We start from the raw sequence: 23,668 nt of genomic DNA, 5'->3' as shown, positions 1-23,668 counted from the left end.
TGAAGAAGGATCCTGATCTAAAATGTTGTCTACCCATTCCCTGCAGATGCTGTCTGACCCACAGAGTTCTTCCAGCACTTCATTGTTTTTTGATCAAGAATTAATTATCTGCAGTTTTTTGTGTCTTGATTTATCACGAACTTGATTTTAGGTGTAGTTTTTTTACTTGTTAACATTGGTTTCCTGACTTTCCTTTGTCACGGTGTGATTAATTTCTCCATGATGAATTTCAAGTGATCTTTAGTTCTGTTGGTCACCCAATTTAATTTTCATGGGCAAATATTCCCAGTCAATCTTCCCTTTACCTATTTCCAGTAATAACCAATATCTATTCCTTCAGCACTCAATCTACCACTGTAGCACCATAGAGGTCAAGAACAGCACGGGGTTGGTAATATCCCCACCTGCTGGTTCTCTCTAGGCTGATTTGTATTGCATTTTTTCAGCATCATGAAATCCTGCGATACCCGATATAACATCAGTACAATGACTGGAAGGATTGCAGAGGTTCAAGGCAGTAGCTCACCACCACCTTCTCAAAGGCTGTTAGGAATGGATAGTAACTATTGGCATTCACATCACAAAAATAAATTAAAAAACATATGCCTTCCTTCAAAATATTACTACATATGTTTAATTAAGGTACGGTGAAAAGCCCTCATTTGCATCCTATCCAGTCCAAAAAAAAGACTATACATGATTATAATCTAGCCACAGTGCAAAAATAAAGGATAAAGGGTACAACATTTAGTGCAAGATAACAGCTGCCAAGAAACCGTCCTTGAATCTGGAGGTATGCATCTTCAAACTTCTGTACCTCATGCATGATGGGAGAGGCAAGAAGAGGGACTGACCGGGGTGAGACTAGTCCTTAATTATGCTGGTGGCCTTGCCGAGACAGCTTGAAGTATAGATTGAGTCAATGGAAGGGAGGTTGATTTGTGTGATGATCCGGGCTACATCCATAGCTCTCTGCAATTTCTTGCAGTCCTGAATGGAGCTGTTCACAAACCAGGCTGTGATGCATCCCGATAAAATGTTTTTTACCGCCCATCTGTACAAGTTGGTAAGGGTTGTTGGGAACATGCCAAACTTCCAAAGTCTTCTAAGGAAGCAGAAACATTGATGTGCTTTCTTGGCCATAGCTTCGACGAGCATCTGGCTGGTCCAGGACAAAATGCTGGAGATATTTATTCCTACGAACGTGGAGCTTTTGACTATCTCTACTTTGGAGCTTTGTATACAATGTGTACCAGGGTGTGTGTATGCTTTGCTTCCTGAAGTCAATGACAATCTCCTTTGTCTTGCTCACATTGAGGAAGAGGTTGTTGCCTTTTTGAAAAACATTTTCAATAACAAGTCAGAATAAAGTAAAGTGCAAGAATGATTTATATCAGCAGTATGCAAGTGATGCATTAGTATTGCTAAATGATGCTGCATAACATACTATACCAGAGGACTTAATGCTTATGCGATTTTACAAACACTGCTAGGTATAACAGTGCATAAATTTACCTGGACCATTGGGTAGAATTAATGTAGTTGCCAGTTAAGAACATAGGTTACTTAGCAAGGCTTTAAAATATCTTTGTAAATTTCAAAATATGCAGTGCAGCTTCAATTAATTAAATTCAGTTCCTTCTCTCTTCCACCCACACCATTATCAAACAGTTCAATTGGTTTCTTCACTACCATTTAGTGCTGCAATAAATCTATGCTCGGTTCAGTACAAGTGCTGAACATTGCTGAGGGAGACATAATCCATTTAAATATCAATGTATAATTATTTTCCATTATAAATGCTTGCTTTACAGTTCATGCAAGGTTTATTATTTATTATTTTGAAGGCACGACCTCCCAAAAAGTCAATGTAGGAGGCACAAGTTGAAATAAATAGTAATTTAATTTTATTTGTGCACGGTCTGTGTGCTTAGCTTGCAAGGCCTTTGAAATGCCAATGGTGAACACTTTCTTAAAAAACTAGTGTGATTAAAGTGTAACCAGTGATTTTGGGTCGTGATTTCCAGGACTTTTGCGACAATAGCAACGAGGAAGCAACAGCAATGTATTTCCAAGCTGGGGTAGTATGTAACCAAGAACATGTAGGAGTTCCTGGTTGCACACCATCCCATCTATAGAAGGTAGAGTTCTCAGATTGGGGAGGTTTAGTTTAGTTTTAGGTTAGAGATACAGCACGGAAACAGGCCCTTCGGCCCAAGCCGATTAGCAATCCCTGTACACCAACACTATCGTACACACAAGGGACAGTTTATAATTTTCAGCTAAGCCAATTAACCTACAAACCTGTACGTCTTTTGTAGTAGGGGAGGTAAACCAGAGCACCTGGAGAAAACCTATGTGGTCACGGGGAGAATGTACAAACTCTGTACAGACATCCGTAGTGAGGATTGAACCTGGGTCTATGGCGCTGTAAGGCAGCAACTCTACCGCTGTGCCACCGTGGTTTTATCAAAGCTTTGGCAGGTTGCTGGAAGCATCCTGCAGATGTCATACCTATTGCAATAATTTTATTTTGGTTGGACAAACAAAAGCTTAAAATAGATTGGGGAAATGGAAAAGCTTTAAGGATGTGATACACGAGAATTTCCAGCCATGGAAATTAATTACGTGACTCATCAGTTAATTTTTTTGCTGATCTCCAGGATTTTGAATTAGGGCAATTTAGTAATGGTACCAATATCAATGCCAGGTTGTTAGGCTCTATCACATTCAAAATTGTCATTACCTGCCACTTTTATGGCTCATATATAAGAAAATAACTGCAGATGCTGGTACAAATTGATTTATTCCGAAACGTCACCCATTCCTTCTCTCCCGAGATGCTGCCTGACCTGCTGAGTTACTCCAGCATTTTGTGAATAAATAAACTTTTATGGCTCAAATGGTACTCAACAGTTAATAGCCCAAACCTGAATGATGACGAGAGAAGCAAAAGACTGAAATGTTAGTATCTGGAGCAACAAACCATCTTCTGGAGGAACTCGGTAGGACAAGCACAGTCTTTGGCTGAAAGGGATGGTTTGCATTTCAGGTCACAAACTGGCATCAGGTACAGTATGTGTGGAAAGGGAAGATATCCAGTATAAAGAGGAGAGGGGAAGTGGCAACACAGGGGCCAGTGGGTGATTGGTGGACTGAGGAGGGGTGAAGGATGACAGGCAGATCGAGCCAGGCAGGAGAGGGGGAGACAATAGGTGCAGGAGTAGGCCATTCGGCCCTTCGAGCCAGCACCGAATGTGATCACGGCTGATCAATGTGATCATGGCTGATCATTCACAATTAGTACCCCGTTCCTGCCTTCTCCCCATACCCCCTGACTCCGCTATCTTTAAGAGCTCTATCTAGCTAGTAGGGATGGTGGGATAGAGTCGGGCCAAAAGGGCAGTGGATGAAAGATTAAGGCAGACAAAAAAAGCCAATTAGAACCAGGTAGGTGGAGCAAGAGTGAAGGTGGGGAAATGTAGGTGTCTTCACCTTCCCCCTTCCCTCCCTTTGCCTGAATGTTGACACTATTTCCTCATGCAGGCAGACTGATTCATTAGGTTTAAGTTAAAAAAAACTGAATACCATGCATTGAACAGTGAACATCTGCTTCGTGTTAATGAATACTGTACAACCATCAATGAACACTTGCTTCTGAATTTATGATGGTGGTAAAGTGATTGATTAATCAGTTGGTAGGACCTTTGTCCTGAGGAACGTCTGAACTGATGGACACAGGAGTGGCTGGGGTGACTGAGCAACAACCACAATCAAATTCCTTAGTGCAACAGGTGGAATATTCTTTCTGTTTAGTTTAGTTTAGAGATACAGCGCGATAACTGGCCCTTTGAACCACCGAGTCCGCACCAACCAGTGATCCCCATACACTAGCACTATCCTACACACTAGGGATAATTTACAATTTTTACCAAAGCCAAATTAACCTACAAACCTGTACGTCTTTGGAATATGGGAGGAAGCCGGAGCACCTGGGAAAAACCCACGCAGTCAAGGGGAGAACGAACAAACTCTGTACAGACAGCACTTGTAGTCAGGATTGCCCCGGGTCTTTGGCATTTTAGTTTAGTTTAGTTTAGAGATACAGCGCGGAAACAGGCCCTTTCGGCCCACCGGTTCTACGTCGACCAGCGATCCCCGCACACTAATGTCCTCCAGAGATGCTAACTGATCTGCTGAGTTACGCCAGCACTTTGTGTATTAACCAGTATCTGCAGTTCCTTGTTTCTACATGGAAGAACTGTTCTTGGTTTAGATTTAGATTTAGATTTAGAGATACAGCGCAGAAACAGGCCCTTCGGCCCAACGGGTCCGCGCCACCCAGCAATCCCCGCACATTAACGCTATCCTACACACACTAGGGACAATTTTGACATTTACCAAGCCAATTAACCTACAAACCTGTACGTCTTTGGAGTGTTGGAGGAAACCGAAGATCTTGGAGAAAACCCACACAGGTCACGTCGAGAACGTACAAACTCCGTACAGACAGCACCCGTAGTCGGGCTCGAACCCGGGTCTCCGGCGCTGCATTCACCATAAGGCAGCAACTCTACTGCTGTGCCACCATGCTGCCCTTGTAAGGTAACAACTCCATCCCTGTGCCACTATGCACCTCCCCCCCCCCCCCCCCCCCCCAATTCCTGATTCGTTTGCCTTTAACTTTAATTTTACTGGATCTCTTTGTAGCAATTTTTGGGCAAGTCACTGTCACTTAACCATTATATTTCATCTCTTGGACCAAGCACTGTGTGATTGAGGTGAATATTTATGCCAAAATCCAAATGGAGGGTCAAATAGTAGGTTTTTGGTGATTACATACCACTGAATATCAACAACATATTTCATCATTTGGGTTAAGTCAGACAGCGTTAGTAGATCAGTTTAGATTTATCCTGATGCTTCCGCACAAGAGTACACACCAGGGATATTTTTTGCTTTTTGAGATAATTGCCAATTTTCCGATGAACTTGTGAGCAATAAAGGGGGTCTGCACCATGCCTTTAGGGTTGAAGTCGGGATGTTACTAGAACCATATTGCAAGGGAATATATTGCATCAATTGACAAGGGTACCCACACACAATCACACATTTAAAAAAAACATTAATAAGAGTATTAGTTGAGTTCAGAGATACAGCATGGAAACAGGCCCTTCGGCCCACCGAGTCTGCGCCGACCAGCGATCCCCGCACATTAACACCATCCTACACACACCAGAGACAATTTACACATACAGCAAGCCAATTAACCTACATTCCTGTGCGTGTTTGGAGTGTGGGAGGAAACCGAAGATCTCGGAGAAAACCCACGCGGTCACGGGGAGAACGTATAAACGCCGTACAGACAGCACCCTTAGTCAGGACTGAACCAGGGTCTAGAACGGAGATGAGGAAGAACTTTTTCAGTCAGAGAGTGGTGAAGGTGTGGAATTCTCTGCCTCAGAAGGCAGTGGAGGCCAGTTCGTTGGATGCTTTCAAGAGAGAGCTGGATAGAGCTCTTAAGGATAGCGGAGTGAGGGGGTATGGGGAGAAGGCAGGAACGGGGTACTGATTGAGAGTGATCAGCCATGATCGCATTGAATGGCGGTGCTGGCTCGAAGGGCTGAATGGCCTACTCCTGCACCTATTGTCTATTGTCTATTGTCTATTGCAAGCGCTGTAAGGCAGCAACTCTACCGCTGCACCACCGTGCCGCTCTATTCCACCGTAGTATTCTACTCACTCATCATAGATCCTACAAGCTGCCACTTATCTTGTCCTGATTACATTTCCAGGTGAAGATACAAATTGCTGGAGTAACTCAGCAGGTCAGACAGCATCTCTGGCGAACATGGAAGGAGTTCTATATCCATCAAAGTTCTCCAAAGATGCTACCTGACACGTTGACTTACTCCAGCATCTGCATTTCCTCGTTTCTACATATGCAGGTCATTCTCTCTGCCTGGGTTCCAAACAAATACAGTTATAAAAAAAGTTAGATCATAGGTATCGTATGCTTCTAAATTTCACTGGCTATATCCAGGCTTTATTATTTTTTAAATATACTTCAGATGCAGATTTTGTCACCATTTTGTATATTTCCAAGCATATGCAACTCAATCTAGTTTAAAAAGATAGCTCAAATTTAAATATCAAATTCAGCATTTATGATTATTATTCACAGGATGTCTCGAGTACACGATCTTTAACCACTCTTATTTTAATACTACCAAAAAAAAGAGAAAGGTTTTAGCTTGGGATGTCAATTTATGATTATTAGAGTGCTCAAACAACACAAAGGGATATTAATGTATATTTTGTAATTAATTAATTGCACCAGTTAACATACGTGCACAGAATCGCATATTTAGAAAAATCCCACTCGCATCTTAGATCCTGAATGCACCCACTTACAGTGAATCCTCACTGCATTCCTTTCTATCTTTGGATTCTAAACACTGTTCAAAAACCACGTCAGACTAAAGGTTGTGTGTGTTCCTAAATTCCACTTTATTAAAGGGCTAACCTCATTAACTTGACCTCATGAAAATAAATTGGATTTTCTACCATTATGTAACCCCACCACCACCAATAATACGTTGCCTCAGCTGCCTAGTTTCAGACAAGGGAATCCATTGTCGAAATATGCCTGACAAAGAAAGATTACATAAAATCAGTATCATTTTTTACTATCACATTAAATAGATTTGATGCATCATTGTAACTGGTTTTGAGGAGATACAGACAGAGATAAAACGAGAGAGTGAAAGATGTCTACGGAGATCCAAAAACTAGAGGGACAGATACAAACAGGGAGAGATAGAGAGACGGACACACACACAGACAATTGAGGGATCCAAAGAGTGAGAGGGGACGAGACTGATAAGATGAAAGGTGCTGTGGCAGTTACGTTAACTGCAATTCAGATCGTGATTTACTCAAACAAAACAAAAAATCATTAAAATCATTCAGCAGCCATATTTTTATATTCTCTTTCAGGTTCTTAAATGCTCTACTGAAATTGCAAATACTCTAATACTTAAGTTTCCTTTGTCAGTTGAGCTATTTTACTCCTCAGTCTCCATTTAAAAACAAATCTCATTATAATGAGGAACTGCTACATGTCTACCTAATTCCTACATTAGTTTTTTTTCTTGCCTTGACAATAGTTATCTCTCCTTACATCTTGCATTCCTTGCTGCTCTTCAATCCTATTTAGTAATTTAGTCACTTGTAACACTTGCTGATGCTCTTTCTTTCTACTGCAATGATGTTACCAATATTACCATTATTTGTTTGCCTGATCTTAGTTAACAATTCATAGCCTAGAATATTTAGCCCAGCTTGGTAAGGTCTCTGAAGCACTGAGTACATCATATTCTTGAAGATTAATTGAAACTTCCAACCAAAAAAGTTTTAAGTTTATGTACTATATTCTTAATTTCATATACATATATTTGTGTACCTTGTAGTTATGGTGCTTAACCCTAATTGTGTAGTTCGTACAGTTTTTGATCCAACATGCATTTGGTAAATCATAGATCTCATACATACACTCTGGATATGAAGACATTACAGTAATTTCTCAATTTCACAAGTTATAGAGTACAATTAGGCCATTCGGCCCATCGAATCTCCTCCGCCTTTCAAACATGGCTGATCTCTGCCTCCTAATCCAATCTTCCTGCCTTCTCCCCACAACCCTTGACACCCGTTCTAATCAAGAATTTGTCTATCTCTGCCTTAAAAATATCCACTGACTTGGCCTCCACAGTCCTCTGTGGCAATGAGTTCCACAGATTAACTACCCTCTGACTAAAGAGGTTTCTCCTCACCTCCTTTCTAAAAGAGCGCCCTTTAATTCTGAGCCTATGACCTAAGGTCCTAGTCGCTCCCACCAGTGGAAACATCCTTTCCACATCCACTATCTATGCTATGCCTTTCATTATTCTGTAGGTTTATGTAAGGGCTGTCTTTCTGGAAAACATATTACAAAGGTGTTACTGGTGTTCAGGTGCTGGTGGCAAATCTGGACATGGAATCTGCATTTTTCATGAAACTTTCAAACTAGCCTTGAATGTACTAGTGCCTTTTAAAACCCCCATCATGCTCCACTATTTGTTTCTAATCATCACACTATTTTGCATGTAATCAAATTCATGGGCACATTATCATTGATTCTGATCTTCTAATTGCATTCGTATTCTTTTCCCATTGTGACGTCCCTGCCCTTTGCAATGTGTAATAAGCTTCCAGGGTAATTAAGTTCTTTTTTCACAGCGTCGTCAAGGATTTTTTGGGTAGTTGATGCTAAACGATTTCATGAATGGCTAATATATATTCATATTTTTCACATCCATTTGCTACATTCAGCATAATATTAATGGCAAGCACATGACTTGCAGCTGGTGCTCTATAAAAAAAGAGTGCTGGAGTAATTCAGTGGGTCAGGCAACATTTCTACTGATACTGCTCGACCCGTTGAGTTACTCCAGCACTGTCTTTTTATAACAATAACAATGGTTATTGTTTTCTGTGATTTCTTAACAAAACCGTATTGTTTAGAACTGTTTGAAACCATTTTGAACAATGCACTAAATAAATTGCAATAATATCACTAAAACAAGTGGAGCACTGATATCTCTATGAAAGCACAATGGCAGGGGACGATGTGTGAAGCACATTATGGCCAGACAGTGAGACACTATTCATTCTGGCAAAAAAATAGCTTTGCATATTTAAGACACGTGTCCCACGGTGTCAATGTCATTATCAGAAAAATGTAAATTGTAAATAGTCACATTTTATTTTAAACAGTAATTTTAGAAATGCTGTTATTTTTATGATCTAGAATTATGTAATATTTTGCTCCTTTTACACTTATCTATGTAAGACTGAGATAAACCAGAGACCTCTAGAAAGGTCTCTAGAAAGATATCTTTAAAGGCTGAGATTTCAATTATCTCAGCCTTTAAGGATATCTTACTAGTCTTTTTCCTCTTATTTGCAACATGCACATCTTGACATAGCAAGTTCATAGCAATTTAAGACACTTCCAACACATATACTGCCATTTTTGATACCATATTTAGTTTTATTTATTCGTGTCATCACACAACTGTTTGCCAATAGCGAGCAAATTTTAGTGCCACGTCGTTGGCCTCTGCAAGATCCTTTACACTGCATGTCATGTAGCATGTCACAACTCAGATGTTCCATAGTCTGGAGGCCCCGTCCGCACTCGCAGTCTGACGCATCTTCAGTATATCCTCACTTCAGCATGTTCGATTTATTCCTCCCCATGCCTGTCCGCAGTCTGTTGAGACGGTGCCAGGTTATCCACGGTTGGTCGGAACCTGGTGGGAGTTTCTCAGAGGGGTCAATTGCCATGTGAATGTCTTCCGGAGATTTCTCTAGTCTCTCTTCCCAGAGTTTGAGCCTTCTGGACGATGCACTACAGTCCAGGGGATGGACAGACGAGAGGAAACTTCTGCGTGATTTCAAACGAAGAGGTAGCAAAGGATGGTCACGTCGGGGGGTGTTTTTCATCCTCTGATTGTCTGAAGCGCACTTTTTGACTGGCTACAGCTCTTCTGATTCCAGGAGGTGCAATGCCAGAGAGTAGGTAGATGTTGTCAGTCTTGGTAGGTTTCATGCATCCACTGATATCCATCACTACCAACCATATTTAGTTCACAATAATATAACCACTTCCATTACTAAATTATCAGGTGGACTTAATATGCTGTCTATTAATTATGTCTTAATTTAGTATATTTAGCGTATTAGGTTAAGTCCCTGCTTGATTGATTATATGAAATATTAAAATGCACACTAACTCACAAATTATTAAATACTTTTTATTTGAACAATCACGCCTTTCATTGAATTCACTTATCTGTTTGAGTTTGAGTGATGTCAAATCCCGGCTTAAACTTCTTACAAGACTTGACTTCAAAGCCATGCTTTGCATTTGATAATTGATTAATCATGCGTGATATGTATCCTGAAATGTGTTAACTTTCTTATTTACACTTGGAGGTCTTGGTGGTAGAGCCCAACAGCTTTGGCGAATATCAATAGAGAAGCCTTGGTGAGTAACTGTAATGCAGTTTGTAAGACTGGATCCAATGCCAACATGGTCTATCAATAGTGGAAGGAATGCCAATCAAGTAGTTTCCTGACATGCCTAATTAATAATAATAATAATTTTATTTGTCATATGTAGGTTGGCACAAGGTCAATGATACAATGAAATGTATTTGACAAGACAACGGGTCACCTCAGCAGTAATATTCCAAGGATAAATAAGATTAAAAAAACATTAGTAAGGTAAAAAGACAATATTAAAATAATCAACATATATGATGTGAAATGTGTTTATGAGTTCAGAAGCCTGATGGCCTGATGGTAGAAACTGTTCTTAGTTTGGTGGTACGCACAGCCATACTCCTGTATTGTCTGCCTGACAAGGAGAACAGCCTGCGTGCTGGGTGGCTGTGGTCCTTGATGATGCTGCATGCCTTCCACAGGCACCGCCGGTAGAAAATGTCCTGAATGGCCGGGAGACAATTGCCAGTGATGTGCTGTGCCGTCTTCACCACTCTGTAGTGATTTGTGGCTGTGGGCAGAACAGTTCCCGTACCAGACTGTAATGCAGCCCATCAGCAGGCTATCGATGGTGCATCTGTAGAAGTTTTTGAGGATGCTGGCATTCATGCCAAACTTCCTCAGTCTTCTCAGGAAAAAGAGTCGCTTCTTTGTGATTGTGTCCGTGTGCAGTGTCCAAGAAAGGTCCTCAGTGATGTGCACACCGAGGAACTTAAAGCTGCTGACCCTTTCAACCTCAGCATCACCGATGTGGATGGGGAGGTGTTCATTCCCCTGCTGTCTCCTATAGTCCACGATCATCTCTTTAGTTTTGCTGACATTGAGAGAGAGGTTATTTTCCTGGCACCAGCTGTTTAGTGCCTTTACCTCCTCTCTGTAGGCCGTCTCATTGGTGTCTGTGATGAGGCCCAAGATGGTCTTGTAGCTGGTTGAAAGTTTTGGAATGTCAAAGATAAATCACTTGCTGGAGGATACCCAATATCTCACGTGCTCATATAGCTATATTATTTATATAGGTAGTCAAGTTTATTTTCTGTTTGCCAAGAACATTGACCCAAGGCTGTTGACAGTCGAGGACTCAGCAAAAGCAATATCAACAAATGTCAAGTACAGGTGGTTAGATTTCCTTCATGGAGATGCTCCTTGCTTGGCATTTAAGTCACAAAGTAGCAAATATCTCATATATGCTCATAAGACGGCAGACGGCAGGGGAAGAGAAAATACATTCTGGCCTTCCATCACAGTGAGGAGGTGAATGGAAGAGACTCACTGTGATGGATGTTTCTTTATTTTTTTGGTTTTTTTGTTTTGTGTTGGTTGTGATTGTGTGTGAAATTGTTTATTTTTATTGCTCTATTTCTGGACTGTGGGTGACCTTTCATTTCACTGCACATCTTGTATGTGTATGTGACAAATAAACTTGACTTGAAAACTTGATATCAGCTCAGTTCTGAATGTTGACTAGATTTCTAAAGCGCTATGAATAGAATTGAGCATTGCATAATCATTGATGGGCCAGGGAAACTCCTAGTGATGTCCTGGGACTGGAATGATTGACCTCCAACATCCACTATTTCCTCTTTGTCCTGGCAATTTTTTTGTCCCTTGATGCGCATTAACTTCAGGCCCTTTAATACTATTCCCAATCAAATGCTACCCTGATGTCAAGGAGAGTAAAACTCACGTAATTTCTAGAATTCATATTTTTTTTTATTTGCATTTGAACCGAGGCTCTAATGATCCACTAAGCTAACTGATCCTGGTCAAATCCAAATTGAAAATTGGTGGGTAGAGTTTTGATCAGTAAATGCTGCATGATTCAAATGTCAATGACACTTTCTGCCACTTTACTGATTATGGAGAATCAAATGATTGTGTGGTATTTGGTTGGATTGAATGATCTTACTTTTTGTAGATAGATATTTATCGGCAACTTTCCACATTGTCAGGCAGGTGCCAGAGTTATAAATGTACAGGAAGAGTTTAGTGAGAAGAATAAGTCATTCTGCAGTACTACAGTTGGGGCATTGTTTTGTTGCAAAAGGACTTTCTTTTCATTCTTATAGTTCTTGATATCATATGAAGTGAATCAAATTGGCTTAAAATGGTCTGCATTGATGGTGGATTTCAGTAAGAACCCAGTACAGACCACCCACTTGGCACTTCTCACTGAATGCTTCTGCCTCTTCTTTAGTACTTATTTAGTGGCCCCACCATCATTGAGATGGGAACGTTCTTGGCATTCTTTCTACAATTAGATGGAATGGGACTGTAGAATTTTGATCCATTCATTTAGGACCACTTAGTTCTATCTATTGCTTGCTATTTTACTGTTCAAACATATGAATTTCTATGTTGCAACACTGCCAGGATGGGACAATAACTTTAGATACATCTGGTGTTGCACCAAACTTGCCTTTCTTCATTCCAGAGTCGATTCCTCGAATTGAATGTATAGATTAAGGCAAATTCCATTCCATTGGGTTATAAATTGAGACGGTTCAATTTAAATGCTCCTGATGATTCTCAGTACCTCATGGATGTCCACTTCTGATCTGACAGATCCGTACTAAATCGTAATATACATAACAGATAAAGACAGGGCTTTGTTTCCACAAGAGCTATGCAGAAGCCAGCCATACTAATGCTGTCATGGACATGTGCATTTGCAGCGGTAGATCATTGAGGAGGAGGTCAAGATGTTTATCCCTCATTGGTTCCTTCAATACCTTCTCTAGACCCAGCCCCACAGCTATGCTCTTCAGGACTACGTTATCTGGTCACTAGAAATGCAACTGTGGCATCCTTGATGATGGACACTTTAGTCTCTCAACCATGGTACATTATTGTATTCATCCTTATCCTATTGTATCCCAGCTGAGAGATTGAAGTGGGTAGCATTAAAGAGATTGTTCCCTACCTCAGAGTAATATAGCCAGGAAATAGGTCCTTGAGTCTAACTCGTCCATGCCAACCAAATGCCCCATCTAATCCAATCCCATTTGCCTGCATTTGGCTCGATTCTCTCCACACCTCTCCCCTCCATGTATCTGACCAAAGGTCTTGCAATTTCTGTCGCTTTGAAAGCAGGTAGCCATACTAATCTACACCTTAAAATAAATCTCCTGAACTAGATGTGATAAACACAGAATTTGTAACTCACTATTCTTGTGCAATTTATGCCTAATCCACAATCACAAAAATCTTCTAATTTTGCTGATCTGCTCTCACCTGCAGACTACAACCTGAAAAATATAAGGACTAATCAATTACAATAAACTAAGGTAGGTTGTGAAATAATTACCACTCGGGTTTCGTGATATAGGCAGAAAACAAGACTACATTGCAGGCTAAAGATTAAACATCCAAGGTCAAAATGACTTAAAATAGGAAGCGACCATGTGGCTATGAAGAATATAAATCATGCAGACCCAACCGGTGCATTGAGGGTCCTATTGCCATAATTCATTTATCAACCCATAGGGCCAGTAACCAAATATAATCAGCTAGTTCATGTTGCGCAGTCATTTTAAATTACACTATTTTACTGTTAAATTAGGGTGGGGTAAGATAGATGAAAGGATGAGGTAATAAAAGTACTTGTTCCAAAGCTATTTTGTATGAACAATTAAAATTAGGTGAGGCATGGTTACCGAGCATGTAAAGAGGCAGGAAAACTGCAATCACCATATGATAAAAGTTTTAAAGCAAGGCTATTCCTTTCAATAGTTACTTTTGAAAATAATGTTGTCTTTACTATCTCATCTATTAGAACATTTAGTCATTATAAACTTCCACATGCACATTTCATGCCTGTTGCCATCAAACATCTCAATCATGACCCATAAACCAGCTCAGCACATTATCAATTAAACTTGCTTCTGGATTGTGATTTGTGTTAGCAGGCCAGAATCCCTAATTGTGGTAATGCACTTACTGGAGAAATGCAAGGTGCCAAACATTTTTATACCACTTTTGAATGCAACCATTTATCCAAAGGTGTACAGGTTGGTAGATTAATTTGGCTTCTGTTAAAAAAAAGTAAATTGTTCCTGGTGTGTAGGATAGTGCTAGTGTACAGGGACCACTGGTTGGTGTGGGCTTGGTGAGGCAAAGGACCTGTTTCCACGATGTATCACTAAACTAAACTAAAATGGTCGATGGAGATTAGTCGTAGTAAAGAGGCAAGAACATACACCACGAATGGTAAAATCCTATGGTGTATTGAAGAACAGAGGGATCTGTGCAATTCTACAGATTTTTAAAGATGACGGAGCATGGAGATAACGTGGTTAAGAAGGTATATAGGGTACTGGCCTTCAGGGCTCTGAATAAGAGAGCAGATAGGTTATGCAACCTTAGATAGGTTATAAAAGTTGACCTCAGCTGGAGTACTTGCTTTCTGCTCAACACAAGGATGTGATAGTGCTGAAGAGGATGCAGATGAGATTAACTAGCATGTTGCCTAGGATAGAGCATTTTAGTTATTAGGAGAGACAGGGGAGGTTGAGTTTGTTTTCCCTTGAGTGGAGGAAATTAAGAGTGGGCATGCCATGATTGAGGCGTATAAAATGAGAGGTGTAGATAGGGTTGATTGCAGGAATCTTTTTCCCTTATCAAAAGTGAATAAAATTAGAGATCACCGATATAGGGCAAAGGGCAAGAGATTCATATGGATCTGAGGAGAATCTTTTTCACTCCAGAGAGTGATGAATATCTGGAACACATGACACGGCGGCACGGTAGCGCAGCGGTAGAGTTGCTGCTTTACAGCGAATGCAGCGCCGGAGACACAGGTTCGATCCTGACTACGGGTGCTGCACTGTAAGGAGTTTGTACGTTCTCCCCGTGACCTGCGTGGGTTTTCTCCGAGATCTTCGGTTTCCTCCCACACTCCAAAGACGTACAGGTATGTAGGTTAATTGGCTGGGTAAATGTAAAAAAAATTGTCCCTAGTGGGTGTAGGATAGTGTTAATGTACGGGGATCGCTGGGCGGCACGGACTTGGAGGGCCGAAAAGGCCTGTTTCCGGCTGTAGATATATGATGATATGATATGATGATTACCAAAGAGAATGATGGAAACAGCACTTTAGGGGTGTTGAGATGAGCACTTGAATCACATTTATTTTTGAATGTTGCAGGTCAAATTCTGGAAGGTGTGATTAATTCTGCACATTGATGTAGTGAGCCAAATATCCTCTTTCCATGCTGGATAACTAATGATTTACTTACCTCTGTTCAATGCTGTGTCCATGCACTAGATTGGTTCCCAGGATGAGTAGGTTCAATGAAATGAGAGCATGTGAGATTAGCCTATACTTAAAGTTAGAAGAATGAGGTGATCTTAGTGAAAGATATGGGCTTCCAATGACAAAATGACAAGATAAACATCAAGAGGTTATTTCCTAATTTTGAGTAAAGGTACATGCAAGCCAAGTTTCAAGTTAAGGAGTTGGTCCTTTACAAATGAGATTAGAAAGGAAAAAAAATCCGTAATGCAGGAGCTTGTAGCTTAAAAAAAATATTTGCACACTCTGTAATTGATTATATTCAAAACTGAGATCAATAGTTCCCTGAATACGAAGGGGTTAGGTGAATATCAGGGTCAGATAGCAAGGTACACGTCACAAGATCAGCAAAGAGTTGCAGAGCCTTGAGCTGCTTCTACTTATGTTATTTTTTTTAATCACTTGACATCCATTAAAGAATGATAGTTGACTGTGAAAAATACTCATGTTTCTAATTATAAACCGAAGCTGAAGATTCTGGAAATATTCCGCATGTTGACCAGAAACAGTGTAATAATTTCAGTTGTTTCAGACAGTATCACTCCAGAGATGCTGAGTAATTCCAGCCATTTATGTTTATTTTAAAAAAATTAGCATCCACAGAATTTTGCTTTTCTGTGAGTACTTTAGAATGATTTTAATTGCACAAGTTCCAACATTGAAACAATGTGATAATTGAAGAATATCATGTCGCAGTACCATTTTATGTACAATTATACACTAAGGATTTATCAATATGAATTTCATTTCAACTGTTCAAATCTTATATATTTCAAATTTGAAATTAAAGTATTGGCATCTAAAAAATGCAGCCTTTCCAAATATGGTATAAATCAATATTAAATGAAATCCTACTAGCCACAACTTGTTTCAGACTGAACCATGTGATAAGATTCTCAGGAATCTTTAAAGTGCAGACTTTAAAACCTTGGTTGGCTGACAAAGTATTTCAGTATCTATTTTCTGAAGTTCACAGAAAGATAACACAAGGTATAAATTGCACCAGAGTCCAAATGGTTTCTCTTTCTGGACCTACAGGTAACAAATCTTTGTTGCGCAATGATACAATCTATTGCACAGTTGAAAGTCTTTCGTTTTCACACAGATGATCCCTATTCTTTTCTTTCATTTTGGGGAAAATGTATCCATATATATTCTGTTGTTTCCTTTCTTTTATATTAATGTTATTTAAAGTTATATTCTTTATTTTCTAATTTGGGAAAATAAGCACAGTCAAGTGCTCTACTCAGATATCAAATATTAATAAATTCATACATTTTATATAACAATTACATTGTTAGTACATCTGTTCTGTTTTACATTATTGTATTCAGAAAAGAACAAAACTGTTATTTAAATATATTCTACTGCCGAAGCAGCTCTAGCCAGTTAGAATTTAACTATTAATGGAATTAAATAGATTCAACAACAATCTTCTACATCTGGTTTGAGTCTTTTGAAATATTACTCGTTGAAATCAAGTTATGTTTCAGCTTGACTATTAAAATAATGCTTCATATTCGTTTTGGCTATTTTGTTTTAAGACAATAATTAAAGGGAACTTCAGCATCGGTCATTGCACCCATGTGGCTAAAAAGATCGCCTGTTATCAACGAAACATTAATCTTAGCAATCCGTTTATGTATAGATTAGTGTTTTATTCAAGAAAGCAAAGCAATTTGATTAATACAAAAGGCAAGTCAACTTGAATGCCCTGACTGAATCAACCATTGTGTCCCATAGACGACAAGTAGTGCATCTATTCTGTTTGACCGTTCCTTGCAGTGGACAAAGCGACCCTGCCCGATCTTGTCCATGGTGCTGAAAACAATTAAAAATACACCCCGAATTTTCTTTACGTCTTGCGAACTGTTTCACATATCTGACGACCCGCGGCACACTTTCGATTTAAAATACGAGATAATGAAGATTGGAGCACCCTGCATAATTACATTGATCAGATAGGCAATGTGCAAAGCTGACAGGCAAACGAAATACATGCAAGAACCGAGCGCGCCTGGGATTCACCGTGCAGAATTAAAAACGAGCTGCCATGCAGCAATGTAAATGGGGCTGAAACCGAGCAATTGGCACATCCACCGGTGAATTTAAATCCCATCTACTTGACAATGAACGCTCACAGGCACGAGCCAACTGGGTAGTTTTCCACAGATTGGCTTGAATTTTTCCTTCATAATCAACCTTACCTTCTCTGTCACACAGTTGTATAGCCTCCAAATTACTGATATTTTTCAACATGTCATCACAGGGGCTGGTCGGACTGTGAGCAAGATGTTTGTCCATTTTGCAGTTTAACGAGAAGATTTTTGTTTGTTCTCCGCCTGCACCTTGAGTGTCGGGTACAGTTTGCTCGGGCGCTTTCACTGGCGAGGAAGGGGAATAGCGTCACCGACAGCTCCAGACTCAACTATTGCAGGCCGCTGTGCAGGGGAGAAAAACCACAGCAATCAGCAAAGCCGAGAGCAACACGCCGCCAAAGCTGCGCAAACAATTCAGGTTCAAGCCGCATTTATTAATCTGCATTCATTCATCATCCCCAATTCGAAAACTATCCCCTTCACATCCAATCTACAATTTCAAATCATTACCAAAGGTCAGAGACAACAGCCTGGAATGCTCTGCACTGCGATTACCCGCGAGTGCCCTTAGCAGAGGGCAGAATTCCAGCGCCTTGCTGATTTACCAAGCATTCGCATTCACTGCCCGTGCTGCCATTCAGTAAATTGATGGACGAAACTTCCAGAAATTAGCTTACTAGCACAGGCTCCCCTTCAACATCTCGTCTTCCGCCTCTGCACAAGATTAGCCTTTTTTTTAAATCCTTCGACCCTAGGCGTGGGACCCTTGCTGCCCATCAGTCCCTGGCATTTGCCCAATTCTGTCCTTGAACATGGGACAAATAGCAGCTCTTTGGCCCCTCATGCCTGTTTTAACATTTAAGTAAGTTTTGGTTGATCTGTAACATATCTCCATAAATGGATTTTCTCTCCATTCACCCTAATCACCATGGTTAACAAATATCTATCACTCTAATCATAAAATGAACAATTGACCTAACAGCTGGCGATGCAGTAATCGAAAATGACTCCAAACTTCTATCATTCTCTTCGTGCACTTAATGTTTAACTTTGTTCCTGAAAGGCCTAGTTGTAATTTCTAAGACCACACATTAAATTTCTCTCTTTCTACCAATCATTTCGTGATTCCCTGAAAGTAAATTACACCTTAAGTGCCAAGGAACAACACCCTGAGAGTTCCTCTACAATCTCTTTGTGCCTCAAGGATGTTCAGCATGTGTCCAACAAGTCTTACCAACTTCTTCGGATGCACAATACAAAGCATTTTATCGGGATGTATCACAGCTCGGTTTGGAAATAATTCTGCAAAAGGTTGTGGATAAATCCAATCCATTGCAAGACCAGCTTCCCCATTCCACTCCATCTACACTACCTTTTGAAAACAGCCAAAATAATCAAGGATCTTTTTCACCCCAGTCATTCCCTCTTTTCCCCTCTTCTGTCAGATATAAAAGCTTGAAATCACATTCTACCAGATTCAGGAATAATAGCTTCTTCCTCACTGCTATCGGTCTACTGAATGGTCCTCCCATAAATTAGGGTGTAGTTCCGATCTTCCAAACAAATTCAAATGTGGACTTTTGGACTTATTTGCTAATGCTACAAAGCTGCAACACTATATTCTGCCCTCTGGTATTTTTCTCTTTGCACTACGTGTTGGTACATGTATGACTTAATTCACTGCATCTCAGTACACATGACAATAATAACCCATTACCAATAATTCTCTTTGGACCTCCACTATTTCTAGCTTTCCACCATTCAGGTTATTGTACTGTAGGTCAAAAATGGACCTCATTCACCACAATATTGTCTAATTATTTAAAATATTATCTCTGTCATTTTATGCATTCATGTACACTGCTTACAAAGCTTCCTATCTTTGTATTAGCAGTCATGAATTTATCATTTTCTATCCCATCATCTAAGTCATTAATAAATATAGATAGCAGGTGTGGTTTCAAAATGATCGTTGTAGAATACAGTCTGTCAATAAAAGAAAACCTGCTCATAGAATTATACAGCACAGAAACATGTCCTTCAGCCCAACTCATCCATATCGACAAAGAAGTCTACATATTCTAATCCTATTTGTCTGTGCTTGGCCCATGTCTCTCTAAATCTTTCCATTCCATGCATGTTGTTATACCCACCACCCTTTGCATGCTCCCCAGATCCCCTTTTAATCTTCACTCTCACATTACAGCTATGCCTTCGAGTTTTAGACTTCCCTATCACTGGGAAAAAGACTGATTATCTACCCAATTTATGCACCTCAATCTTATACATCTCCACAAAGTCACCCACAGCCTCTTTGTTCCAGGGAAAAAGGTCTCAGCCTATTCAATCTCTCCTTATAACTCAAACCCTCCAGTCCACACGTCATTCCTGGGAATCTTTTCTGAACCCTCGATAACTTAATCACATCCTTCATATAGTGTGGTGACCAGAACTGCTCACAATACACCAAGTGCGATCCAACCGACCATGATGTTCCAACTCCTGTGCTCAATGCCTTGGCCGATGAAGGTTAGCATATCATACACCTCTGCACCATTCCATCTAACTGTTATTGCCATCTTTATGGAACTAATTGCCTGTGTCCCAAAATCTCAATGTTCAGTAACCCCCCCCCATCCCCCGGACCCTGCCATTCACATGTATGTTTTGGCCTACAAAACATACAGTAGGATTAGGGCATTCAGCCCATCAAGTCTACTCTGCCATTCACTCATGGCTGATCCATCTTTCCCTCTCAACACCATTCTCCTGCCTTCTCCCCACAAACCTTGACACGCTTACTAATCAAGAATCTGTCAAACTGCACCTTAAGGATACTCAGACTTAGCCTCCACAGCCATCTCTGGCAATAAATTCCACAGATTCACCACTCTCTGATTCAAGAAATTCCTCCTCATCTCTTTTTTAAAGGTATGTCCTTTTATTCTGATGCTATGGTCTCTGGTCCTAGACTCTCCCACATTGAAAACTAGTGCAAATATGCAGATATCGCTACTCTAGAGTCAAGTTCTCTTTCTTCATCCCTGAGTTGACAAAGTTTAGCAACTCCATTCAACTCAATAGAGTTGTAATTATGAGAGACAGGTAATTTTCACATAATTCACATGTTTGTATGTAAAAACATATACAATTAAATACATTTTAGTTAAATGCTTTACTTTTGAACTGATTAATATTTTTATTTTTTAAAAATAATAACTTTGTGACTATCAGCAACATTGAAAGGTTTTTTTCTGACAGATTGAGGGCATGAATTAGCCAATTGCCAAATCATTTCTGGGATAAGGCTTGCTATTTTCAGTGGGGAGGCCTTGCGATGTACAGCACTTCTCGAATCATGAGCTAGCTTTGGAAGCCATGTTGCCATGTTGCCAATTCAGGCAAGAGTGCACAGCACAGCATTGAGCGGTAACTTGGCCTTATTAGCAGTCAAAACTATCAAATAACTTTCTCTGCAAATGTTTCTGTTATTTTCAAGCTTCCAAAATTCATTACATTATACAAAATATATATATTTTTTAAATTTAAGGTCCTTAACATCGAAAATAAAACACTTACAAAAGATCCCGCCCTTGGGCGGTGTGGTTGTCATCAGAGAAATATAGACTGCACGATCAATATTTACATAAAGACCTGTTTAAGATTGGAGCTGGACATCATTTCAGGCATGTCTGCCAACAAAACAAGCATTTTGTTTATCCATCACCTTCCTTCTGTGTGCTGTCCAATCAAAATCCTCATCAGAGTGCTCTGGTACAATCTCACCAAGCAAGAAGTTGCTACATGCACGATCTTGTCCTGGCTGCAGGCTACTCACCCAAAGTTTCACTATTTACAGATTCTTTATCTCAGATATTAAGTGAGCAGCACCAAAGAAGGTCTCGAACCGAAACGTCACCTATCCATATTCGCCAGAAATGCCATCTGACCTGCTGAGTTGCTCCAGCACTTTGTGTCCATCCGTATCAGAGCTGTGAGCAACATATCAGATGGAATCTATGTAATTCTTTACTAGAGACAGCAGTGGAGGCCATGGCATTGGGTATTTTCAAGGCAGAGATTGACAGATTCTTGATTAGTAGGAGTGTCAAGGGTTATGGGGAGAAGGGGTTCTCAGAGTGGGGTTGAGAGGGAAAGATTGATCAGCCATGATTGAATGGTGGAGTAGACTCGATGGACCGAATGGCCCACTTCTGCTCCTATGACTTATGACATAACGAACGGTCATATTGAAGACCCGAAGGCTCAGCAGATCGCGGTACCAGGAGGAAGTCACTGGAGATGTTGCATATGAGGAGCAAGTGCCAGGAGGAGGGTGAACAAGGGTATTGCCTCCAGCACCTTCAAAATCGTCTGCAGGTGGCGGCCCAGGCACACAAAGATGGGACGTCAGTTTGCTGGTCAATCCGGTCAAAGGCGACGGAAGAGGACCCTGCAGGAGCCTGGGGCTTACCAGGATCAGGAACTATTCCATTGGACCAAGCGAGCGGGCGGTCCGGACTTTGGACCGGACTGGACTTTGTGTCTAGTTTTGGTGTAAACCAGCATCTGCAGTTCCTTTTTATTACAAAGAAGCGCAGGCCTTGTTTCAATTAGCTGCTCACAAAGGTGGACCTCGTGGATTTGCACTCAGGCGGCAAACAAGACTGACAACACTTTATTTCTTGCAACAAAACAAACATGGTTTTTTAAAAATTCATTGTGATGTCAAAGCATATTTTTCAACACCATTCAATTTAGTCCCATTCTCCTGTTGACCACCTAATTTCCTCGTAAGATCAATAATTTGTCATATAATAGTTAATATTCCAAAATCTATTTCTGAACATACTCTGAAAATAAATGACAACAGTTAGTCACTGAAAGCAATACAAATCAAAGTAAAAAGTCCCACATTAATATTACATGCTTGCCTAATCTTTTAATTTACATAAGAGGATCAGAATACATATGATTAGACGTTAAGCTATTATGCCACAGCTGCTATTTGGTGGTCCTATACATATCTTCCATCTTTTCCTATTTTATAATTCAAATGCCAAATTATCTTCTGCATGCTTACTCCTTATTTTATCCTCACCTGTTCTGCCCTACCCTAATCACTAGTGTTATGCTAGCTGCCGTACTATTTTTCTTGGGTTTCATGTTGCCCCTAAATTTTCAGCCCTGGGCAATTTGCAGCTAAAGCTACCTGATCATACGCTCCAAGTTATCTATCCATCCAGTGTTTTTTCAAGCCAATGTAATTTGTCCCTCATCCTGTCACCATACAAACTTGGTCTCTCTATTTTATTTGCAAAGAGTGCAAATGTTAGACAGAGACACAAGAGGTTACAGATGCAGGAATTCTGAGCAAAACACAAAGACCCGAGTCTGAAGAAGGGTCCTGACCTGAAATGACATTAAAGTGATGCTACCTGACCCACTTAATTCCTCCAACACTTTTGTGTTTTGCTCAGTGCAAATATTAGATTTATAAATTTGCAGGCAATACCAAACTAAGTAGGATTATGGGTGTGGAGGAGGTGTCTAGCAATGGGCCGGTTTGCTTTATCTTCACCACTCCTGCCCCCCTGCTTATTAGGGAAATCATCTTGAATCACGCACATCCAATTATTGGTATGCCTATTTAGTTTTTAAAGAAAAATAGTTTATTCAGTCCACACCATCCATTGATGACCAGTGGAGCAGCGGCAAAGTTGCTGCCTTATAGCACCAGAGACCCGGGTTTGATCCCGACTACAGATGCAGTCTGTATGTTGTCCATTCTCCCTGTGACCGGTGGGTTTTCTCCAGGTGCTCCGGTTTCCTCCCACATTCCAAAAATAGGTTAAAAAATTGTCTCCAGTGAGTAGGATAGAGCCAGTATACGGTTGATAGTTGGTCGAGGCAGACTCGGTGGGCCAAATGCCTGTTTCCACGCTGCATCTCAAAATTAAATGAACCCAATACGTGACAAATCCCAATCATCATTAGAAAAACCCCCAAACCATGTATACTCATGTAATCTCCAGAATCTTAACCTCCAACGTGTTGCACACCCATCATCCAAAAACTCCCAGTTTTGTTATGTAGGAAAATAACTGCAGATGCTGGTACAAATCGAAGGTATCACAAAATGCTGGAGTAACTCAGCAGGTCAGGCAGC

The 23,668-nt window shown here is 40.4% G+C and overlaps 1 protein-coding gene across 1 annotated transcript in view; it reads right to left on the bottom strand.

The window, feature by feature from the left end:
- The window catches only part of phyhiplb (phytanoyl-CoA 2-hydroxylase interacting protein-like b), a 44,937-nt gene extending 27,096 nt beyond the window's left edge, over positions 1 to 17,841 (bottom strand). The window contains exon 1 of the mRNA XM_078413199.1: positions 17,608 to 17,841. Coding sequence (XP_078269325.1) covers positions 17,608 to 17,704 — 97 coding nt within the window. The 5' untranslated portion in view covers positions 17,705 to 17,841. The remainder of the gene's footprint in view (positions 1 to 17,607) is intronic.
- Positions 17,842 to 23,668: the final 5,827 nt, after the last annotated feature.

Source organism: Rhinoraja longicauda, chromosome 16 (genome assembly GCF_053455715.1).
Source record: "Rhinoraja longicauda isolate Sanriku21f chromosome 16, sRhiLon1.1, whole genome shotgun sequence".
Lineage (NCBI taxonomy): Eukaryota > Metazoa > Chordata > Chondrichthyes > Rajiformes > Arhynchobatidae > Rhinoraja > Rhinoraja longicauda.
This window is presented reverse-complemented; position numbering and strand designations above follow the sequence as displayed.